Raw genomic sequence first — 9,655 nt, 5'->3', positions numbered from 1 at the left:
ATCATACTGTGTATGGAATGTACTGTGGGGCATCATACTGTGTGTGGGGGGGGATGTACTGTGAGGCATCATACTGTGTGTGGGGGGAATGTACTGTGGAGACATCATACTGTTTGTATGGGTGAATGTACTGTGGAGCACATCATACTGTGTGCGGGGGAATGTACTGTGGGGAAAAACATAATGTGGGGTGATGTACAGTGGGGCATCATACTGTGTGTGGAGGGAATGTACTGTGCGGACATCATACTGTGTGTAGAATGTACTGTGGGGACATTATACTCTGTGTGGGGAATGTACTGTGGGGACGTCATACTGTGTGTAGAATGTACTGTGGGGACATTATACTCTGTGTGGGGAATGTACTGTGGAGACATCATACTGTGTGTGGAGGGAATGTACTGTGGGGACATTATACTCTGTGTGGGGAATGTACTGTGGGGACATCATACTGTTCGGGGGAATGTACTGTGCGGACATCATACTGTGTGTGGGGGGAATGTACTGTGGGGATATCATACTGTGTGTGGACGGAATGTACTGTGGGGACATCATACTGTGTGTGGAGGGAATGTACTGTGCGGACATCATACTGTGTGTGGAATGTACTGTGGGGACATCATACTGTGTATGGAGGGAATGTACTGTGAGGACATTATACTGTGTGTGGAGGGAATGTACTGTGCGGACATCATACTGTGTGTGTGGAGGGAATGTACTGTGGAGACATCATACTGTTTGTATGGGTGAATGTACTGTGGAGCACATCATACTGTGTGCGGGGGAATGTACTGTGGGGAAAAACATAATGTGGGGTGATGTACAGTGGGGCATCATACTGTGTGTGGAGGGAATGTACTGTGCGGACATCATACTGTGTGTAGAATGTACTGTGGGGACATTATACTCTGTGTGGGGAATGTACTGTGGGGACATCATACTGTGTGTGGAGGGAATGTACTGTGGGGACATTATACTCTGTGTGGGGAATGTACTGTGGGGACATCATACTGTTCGGGGGAATGTACTGTGCGGACATCATACTGTGTGTGGGGGGAATGTACTGTGGGGATATCATACTGTGTGTGGACGGAATGTACTGTGGGGACATCATACTGTGTGTGGAGGGAATGTACTGTGCGGACATCATACTGTGTGTGTAGGGGGGATGTACTGTGGGGACATCATACTGTGTGTGGGGGGAATGTACTGTGCGGACATCATACTGTGTGTGTGGAGGGAATGTACTGTGGGGACATCATACTGTGTGTGGGGGGAATGTACTGTGGGGATATCATACTGTGTGTGGACGAAATGTACTGTGGGGACATCATACTGTGTGTGGAGGGAATGTACTGTGCGGACATCATACTGTGTGTGTAGGGGGGATGTACTGTGGGGACATCATACTGTGTTTGTAGGGGGAATATGCTGTGGGGCATTGTACATTGTGTATGGGTGAATTTACTATGAGGCATCATACTGTGTGTGGGGGAGGGCATGGGATATTATTACTGTATGTAGGGTAATTAAGGGAGAATTATTACTTTTGTTGAAACAGTGCTTTGGGGCACTCATGGGACAATATTAAATGATAAGTTGGCACTTTAGAGGATCATTCAGGGTATTGTAACTGACAAAAGGGCACATGGGGTTATTACTTCCTAGGGGAAAATATTTTAACTCTATATTACTTTCTAGGGAACTCACAGGTGGCATTAATATTTTCTAGGGGGCAATTTTATCAAGTAGAGGTCACAAAGGAGGCATTTTACTATGTAAGGGACACAGTGGGTGGCATTATGCTGGGCACCATGAAGAGCACCGTTAGCGTGGCACACATTTGGTGCAGTAATAGGGACACACATGGCAGCAGCGGCTCAGCATTGGGGTATCAGTAGGATGAGGAGGTTGGGAATAGATGGGGACGGTGCTGGAAATGGGAGAAGTCAGATGTGTCTGTGCTATAATCTCTGCAGCAGTTCTGGAGGGAGAAGTCGTAGTGTTGGTCTGGGCCAGACGGAAAAGATGGGAAAAGTGAAAGACCCCATTAGAAAGAACGTCAGCTGTAAACCACCATCTGTAACTGTACTGTAATCTCCTATATATTCTGTAGGACTGGTATCTACTACTATAGGGCGGTAATATAGATCTTGGTCTTTGTATTGAGCTGCATTTCCCCAGTGCCTGTATGATTAGTGTGCTCCTCTGTAGCTGTAACCATGGTTACCCAGATTAAGGGTCCACTCTGTTTTGGAGACGTTACTCCTAAGGAGGCGGCAGGACACGTGACTGGGCCGGCAGAGCAGGTTCATAGAGGGTTGGAGTGGAGTAGGCCCTTCCCTAGTGAGCAGATCACGTGACGCTTTTTTTTTTTAACCAATGAAGAGTGGGCGTGGATATTCAAATTAGATCTGCTTGGGGTTTATTGGAATCTGGGGGAGTAGCGGCGCATGCGTCCTATGAGAGGCGGCCGGAACCGCTAGGGAGCTGGTGTATTGTGGGAAACAGAACTGCTCAGTGAGAAAACTACATTACCCGACATGCCTAAGCGCTGCCTTTGACTACATCTACCAGCGTGCTTTGCTGTCGCAGTGGGCCGAATGACTGAGAGGTGATTGATTGTCACCTTGTCCATAGTAATCAGTAAGTTATCTACGTGTAGAACTACAAGTCCCAGAAGACCACATTACTCTAAGAGTATGGACTGCTGGTCCTCGCCGCGCATGGCATGCTGGGATTTGTAGTGCACTGTGTTCTAGTAGTTACAGAACGGTGCCGTTAACTGTGGCGTTTTATCCCCCGCAGGAAGAGATGGCGAATCATCTGCGGTTCATCGCCCGCACAGTGATGGTGCAGAACGGGAATGTGGACGCCGCGTACAAGACTCTGAACCGGTGAGTGGGTGAGGTTCTGCAGCGGCTGAGGTGCGTGTTGGGAGGTTCTGCAGCGGCTGAGGTGCGTGTTGGGAGGTTCTGCAGCGGCTGAGGTGAATGCGGAGCTTCTGCAGCGGCTGAGGTGCGTGTTGGGAGGTTCTGCAGCGGCTGAGGCGCGTGTTGGGAGGTTCTGCAGCGGCTGAGGTGCGTGTTGGGAGCTTCTGCAGCGGCTGAGGTGAATTTGGAGCTTCTGCAGCGGCTGAGGTGAATGAGGAGGTTCTGCAGCGGCTGAGGTGCGTGTTGGGAGGTTCTGCGGCGGCTGAGGTGCGTGTTGGGAGGTTCTGCGGCGGCTGAGGTGCGTGTTGGGAGCTTCTGCAGCGGCTGAGGTGAATTTGGAGCTTCTGCAGCGGCTAAGGTGAATGAGGAGGTTCTGCAGCGGCTGAGGTGCGTGTTAGTGGGAGCTTCTGCAGCGGCTGAGGTGAATGCGGAGCTTCTGCAGCGGCTAAGGTGAATGAGGAGGTTCTGCAGCGGCTGAGGTGCGTGTTAGTGGGAGCTTCTGCAGCGGCTGAGGTGAATTTGGAGCTTCTGCAGCGGCTAAGGTGAATGAGGAGGTTCTGCAGCGGCTGAGGTGCGTGTTAGTGGGAGCTTCTGCAGCGGCTGAGGTGAATGCGGAGCTTCTGCAGCGGCTGAGGTGAATGCGGAGCTTCTGCAGCGGCTGAGGTGCGTGTTGGGAGCTTCTGCAGCGGCTGAGGTGCGTGTTGGGAGCTTCTGCAGCGGCTGAGGTGCGTGTTGGGAGCTTCTGCAGCGGCTGAGGTGCGTGTTGGGAGCTTCTGCAGCGGCTGAGGTGCGTGTTGGGAGCTTCTGCAGCGGCTGAGGTGCGTGTTGGGAGCTTCTGCAGCGGCTGAGGTGCGTGTTGGGAGCTTCTGCAGCGGCTGAGGTGCGTGTTAGTGGGAGCTTCTGCAGCGGCTGAGGTGAATGAGGAGGTTCTGCAGCGGCTGAGGTGCGTGTTAGTGGGAGGTTCTGCAGCGGCTGAGGTGCATGTTGGGAGGTTCTGCAGCGGCTGAGGCGAATGTAGAGGTTCTGCAGCGGCTGAGGTGCGTGTTGGGAGGTTCTGCAGCGGCTGAGGTGCGCGTTAGTGGGAGGTTCTGCAGCGGCTGAGGTGCGCGCTAGTGGGAGGTTCTGCAGCGGCTGAGGTGCGCGCTAGTGGGAGGTTCTGCAGCGGCTGACATACATATGCTACAGCTGCTGTAGAACCACTTTACCTCGCGTCACTACTTATGGGGGGTCAGTATGTGGTGGGAGTCTTGTCTCTGTCGAATGCTCTGACCCAGTTTCCCCCCAGGATCCTGACCACAGAAGGACTCGTGGACGAGGTGAAGCGCAGACGTTACTACGAGAAGCCGTGTGACAAGAGGCGGAGGATAAAGTACGAGACCTGTCAGCGGATCTACAACTCCGAGATGGCGAGGAAAATAGCATTCCTGAGCCGGACGTCCCGCACCGACCCCTGGCCCGGCTGTTAGCGGGAGAGGCGTACAACCCGGGCGCAGCGCTGCCATCATCACATACGTCCTACACGCAGCATCAGATCTGACTGCACAATGTGGCTGTACAGTAATTACACGCCTTATTTCTGTATAATCTGTCATCTCCTCATTCACAGCGACAACCCCCCGATATATTAGGGGGCTGCACATTCAGGAATTCCTGGATGCCCCCCCTGGGTTGTGCCCAGCACAGGAAGTGTCCAGATGTCTGACAAATAGAATCAAGGTCACATTCTGTCTTGATGAAACACTCGGCCATCATTGCTTCATTTAATGAAAGATCTAGTCTCCAAAATGCTCCATATGTTTAGTGTGGTGGCAGCATGACAACACTCCATTCATCATCCTCATCTGTGGGTCTGCTGGGTACAGCACTTGGTAATCTTCAGTAGTGCCATAGAAAAGAGGTGGAGTGCATATGCCACGACCGTTCTATTCATCATCTATGGGTCTGCTGAGTACAGCACTTGGAAATCTTCAGTAGTGCCATAGAGAAGAGGTGGAGTGCATGTGCCACGACCGTTCTATTCATCATCTATGGGTCTGCTGGGTACAGCACTTGGTAACTTCCAGCGGTTCCGTAGAGAAGAGGTAAAGTGCATGTGCCACAACCGCTCTATTTTTCATCTATGGGTCTGCTGAGTACAGCACTTGGAAATCTTCAGTAGTGCCATAGAGAAGAGGTGGAGTGCATGTGCCACAACTGCTCTATTCATAATCTATTGGTCTGCTGAGTACAGCAGTTGGTAATCTCCAGCAGTGCCATAGAGAACAGGTGGAGTACATGCCACACCACTGCTCTTCTTGTCGGGTTTTTCCGAGCTTCGTTCTCTGGATCAGTGTACCGTCCCAGCTTCGTCTAATTCTCTATGTGATCCTCTGTGACGATGCTGCGCTACATTGGTCTTACGTTACAGCTCTCATATTCCGTTCTGAGATGGACAAAGCAAAGGCAGTAGCTCCTTAGTACGATCTGTAGTAATAAAAATTGCAACATGCTGAGAGAGTCATGTCATAATGGGCGGTGAAATGTGAACCTTTACAGATCAGACATTGACATCTATCGTCTCTGCTTCTTTCGTTGTCTCTGGGACTGACGGAAATAGCCGATCGCTGTACCCTGCTTTCTCTGGCAATCCTATAGACATCGACTAGAGTGGAGGTAGAGCATGCTCATCTCTGCTCCATTCTTCAAGAGTCAGGTTCTCGGAGGGCCCAATGGTTGGACCTTTGGCGGTCAGTAAGTCATCAGCTATGCTCTGGTGCGGGATAATACCCTGTAATAGGGTAGGATCTGAATTAAAAGGGTCCTTGTATTAGGGGACCAAAATGTAATCGAGACTGGAATCCGTATTTATCTGTATTTAGGGGTCACGGTTTTGGGACTATATTACATTAGAGGGTTTGGTGACTGTATTATTTACAGTAGATGTTTAAGGATCTGAGTTACCTTAACCCCTTTACACCCGAGGGTGGTTTGCACGTTAATGACCTAAATTGGCCTAATTTTTACAATTCTGACCACTGTCACTTTATGAGGTAATTACTCTGGAACTCTTCATTGGATCCCCCTGATTATGAGATTGTTTTTTCGCGACATATTGTACTTCATGATAGTGGTAAAATTTCTTTGATATGACTTGCGTTACTTTGCGAAAATTTAGCAATTTTCAATCTTTGAATTTTCATGCCCTTAAATCAGAGAGATATGTCACACAAAATAGTTAATAAATAACATTTCCCAACCACATTCAAGAAGCTTATTAACCCTTCAGGTACTTCACAGGAATTTTTGGAATGTGGAAGAAAACAATGAACATTTAACTTTTTTTTTTTTTCACAAAAATATTATTTTAGATTCAAATTTTTGCAAAGGTACCAGGAACAAATGGACCACAAAATTTGTTGTGCAATTTCCACTGAGCATGCCGATACCCCATATGTGGGGGCAAACCACTGTTTGGGCGCACGGCAGAACTTGGAAGGGAAGGAGCGCCATTTGACTTTTTGAATGTAAAATTTGCTTGAATAATTAGCGGGTGCCATGTTGCGTTTGGGGAGCCCCTGATGTGCCTAAACACAAGTGACACCATTTTGGAAACTACATCCCTCAGGGAACTTATCTAGATGTGTGGTGAGCACCTTGAACCCCCCCCCCCAGGTGCTTCACAGAAGTTTATAACGTAGAGCCATGAAAATAAAAAAAATCAAACACTTTCCACAAAAATTCTTTTGAACCTAAATTTTTCATTTTCACATGAGTAAGAGGAGAAAATGGACCCCAAAAACTGTTGTGCAATTTCTCCTGAGTACAGCGATATCCCATATGTGGGGAAAATACAGTGTTTGGGCGCACGGCAGAGTTCAGCAGGGAAGGAGCACTGTGTGACTTTTTGAATGCAAAATTGTCTGGAATCGAGAGCGGACGCCATGTCGAGTTTGGAGAGCCCCTGATGTGCCTAAACAGTGGAAACCCCCCTCAAGTGACCCCATTTTGGAAACTAGACCCCTCAAGGATTTTATCAAGGGGTATAGTGAACATTTTAAACCCAGAGGTACTACACAGATCTTTGATAAGATTAGGTCGTCATATTGAATAAATTGTCATTAGTCTACTTGAGTTTGCATCAGGTACCCGGGTATGCACCAAGTATCGCGGGTGCTGGAGTGACATTCTCGAGTCCCCGCCCCGCATGTTTCACGATTGTTAGACACCCAAAAAAACATGCGGGGATTGCCTGTCATACATGAGCGATCCACGTATATTTTTTTTTTGGCTGTATAACAGCCGCAAAACATATGGGGCAGAGACTCGAGCATTTCACTCGAGCACCCGCGATACTTGGTGCATACCCGAGCACCCGATGCAAACTGAAGTAGCGAGCACTTGTGCTCAACACTAGTCGCCATATCGTCATCTTTTTTTTTTTCTTTTGAAAAAATCACAACCCCAACCCAACACCGACTCTAAACCTAAGGGCTCTTTCACACGCCAGTATCTCTGGTATGAATGGTGACAGTTTCTACACGTACCGGAGACACTGACACACACAAACCCTTTCAAGAATAAAATAAAAAAATCCTTATACTCACCTGTCCTAAGTGTCCCCAGCTGTAATCCATGAGACCGCTCAGCAGAGGAGCCGGGGAGAATGACTACTGCAGCGAGCGGGCCCTGGAGCTGCGCTCATTGAGTGACAGGACACCGCTCCTGAGCTCAGCAGAAGTCCGGCGTGAGTGGTCAGAGGATTACAGCGATTACACTAAGGACAGGTGAGTATAAGGATTTTTTAATTTTATTCTTATTTTTACATAGCAAAAAAGAAGCAAGACAAAAATATATCTCATACCCTACCATAATTATATATAAATGTAAAGCAAAGTTGCATAATAAATATAGGGTACTTAGTGAACTATTTTTGATCAAAAAAAGTATACAAGCCGTCCCACCAGCGGCAAGGTGACCCTTACTGTATATCAAAGTTGAAGTAATGCATATAAAAGGGTAGACAAATAGGACCGGGTCCCAACTCCAGACCACCTAGGCCCGTGGTAAGCTACATATATACCAATCAGCTCAACAAAGGGCATGCCACACCCTTAAATTGCACAGAATGCAATACATTGTCTGTTTTTTTGACTTGTTTGCATTCTGTGCAATTTAAGGGTGTGGCATGCCCTTTGTTGAGCTGATTGGTATATATGTAGCTTACCACGGGCCTAGGTGGTCTGGAGTTGGGACCCGGTCCTATTTGTCTACCCTTTTATATGCATTACTTCAACTTTGATATACAGTAAGGTTTTTAATATAGGCAGTATAGGTACCGTCCCAATTTAGGGTCACCTTGCCGCTGGTGGGACGGCTTGTATACTTTTTTTGATCAAAAATAGTTCACTAAGTACCCTATATTTATTATGCAACTTTGCTTTACATTTATATATAATTATGGTAGGGTATGAGATATATTTTTGTCTTGCTTCTTTTTTGCTAGTGTGAACATGCCTCTGTTTCTTGTATGTCTGCCATCTTAGACCTCAGTTCACATTGTCTGCTCTTATTTTTACATAGGTAGACACTGCGGAAGCAGACACTACTACCCTCATCGTTGTCCCTGCTGGTGCTGATCGCAGCGCCGGCAGGGAACCATGATGAGGGCAGCTTTCAGCACCCAGTGCTTGGGAACAGCGCTAACTGAAGTGCTGATTGCCAAGCGCCGGTACTTGTGCTCCTTATGCGACACACGGTTGCCACACACGGATATCTCTGGTACCGTTTTTTCCGGTACCGGAAATATACGGATGTGTGAAACCGGCCTAACCCTAGAGTTTATTTTTTATTTTGTTCCTCGTGCTGTATAAGTGATTAGACGACTTTATTCTTCGGGTCGGTGCGATTACAGCGATACCAGAATCATATCGGATTTTTATGTTTGGCAGCTGTCACACTCTAAAGGAAGCTTTTTTTTGTTGCAAAGACTAGTTTTTGCAATCATTTTTCCATATTTTGGCCGACAGTCATGTGAGGAACAAGTTGACGTTTTTAGTGGCACCATTTTCGAGCACGTGACATTTTTTGATTGCTTTCTATTCCGATTTTTGGGAGGCAGAATAAACAAAAACCAACAATTCAGGAAAAAAATTTTTATGCTGTTCCACGTGTGGTAAAATTGATAAGGCAGCTTTATTCTTCGAATCAGTACAATTACAGCGATACCACATTTATATAGTTTTTTTTTTTTTTTTAAAGTTTTGGCGCTTTTACAAAATAATTTTTCTATAAAAGTTTTTGTGTATCGCTTTATTGTGAGAGCTATAACTTTTTTTTTATTTTTCGGGTGATAGAGCTGTATGGCAGCTTATTTTTTGCAGGACAAGATGTTTTCAGTGGTACCATTTTTATTTACATTCGTCTTTTTGATCGCGTTTTATTCCATTTTTTGGTTGGCGGTAAGATGATAGCATCTTTTTTTGCTTTGTTTTTTTTGTTTTGTTTTTTTACAGTGTTCACTAAAGGGGTTAACTTTTGGACAGTTTTATAAGTCAGGTTGTTCTGGACGCGGCAATACCAAATATGTGTACTTTTGTTGTTTTTCATAATTAATGTTTATGGGTACAGTATATTTAATTTTGTTTTTATATTTTTACAATTTTTTTTTTTCACTGACACTTTTACACTTTGTCCCATTATGGGACTTTCATTTTTTGCAGGCTGATCGCTTGTATAGCATAGGG

At 46.7% G+C, this 9,655-nt stretch overlaps 1 protein-coding gene across 2 annotated transcripts; it reads left to right on the top strand.

Annotated features, from left to right (window-relative positions):
- Nucleotides 1-2,424: 2,424 nt before the first annotated feature.
- On the top strand, nucleotides 2,425-5,422 carry MRPS21 (mitochondrial ribosomal protein S21). 2 transcript variants are annotated; one of them, XM_073639142.1, is made up of 3 exons: nucleotides 2,425-2,614; nucleotides 2,809-2,897; nucleotides 4,219-5,422. In XM_073639142.1, the coding sequence occupies exons 2-3, from the start codon at nucleotides 2,815-2,817 to the stop codon at nucleotides 4,397-4,399; spliced, it is 264 nt and encodes an 87-aa protein (XP_073495243.1). In that variant the 5' UTR covers nucleotides 2,425-2,614; nucleotides 2,809-2,814; the 3' UTR covers nucleotides 4,400-5,422. The 2 variants fall into 2 exon arrangements, with proteins under 2 accessions (XP_073495243.1, XP_073495241.1); XM_073639140.1 differs by having other exon boundaries at nucleotides 2,427-2,646; nucleotides 4,219-4,517.
- Nucleotides 5,423-9,655: the final 4,233 nt, after the last annotated feature.

Source organism: Phyllobates terribilis, unplaced genomic scaffold, assembly GCF_046119375.1.
Source record: "Phyllobates terribilis strain yellow unplaced genomic scaffold, ASM4611937v1 Scaffold_7__3_contigs__length_470593459, whole genome shotgun sequence".
Taxonomy (NCBI): Eukaryota; Metazoa; Chordata; class Amphibia; order Anura; family Dendrobatidae; genus Phyllobates; species Phyllobates terribilis.
The sequence above is the reverse complement of the archived record's forward strand: the minus strand, read 5'-3'. Positions and strand labels throughout refer to the sequence as shown.

What these genes read in the sequence shown, in the direction of transcription:
- MRPS21 (XM_073639142.1), top strand. Translation starts at nt 2,815, where the DNA reads ATGGCGAATCATCTGCGGTTCATCGCCCGCACAGTGATGGTGCAGAAC. An exon ending in GCGTACAAGACTCTGAACCG is followed by an intron (nt 2,898 to 4,218) that starts GTGAGTGGGTGA and finishes GTTTCCCCCCAG; the next exon opens with GATCCTGACCACAGAAGGAC.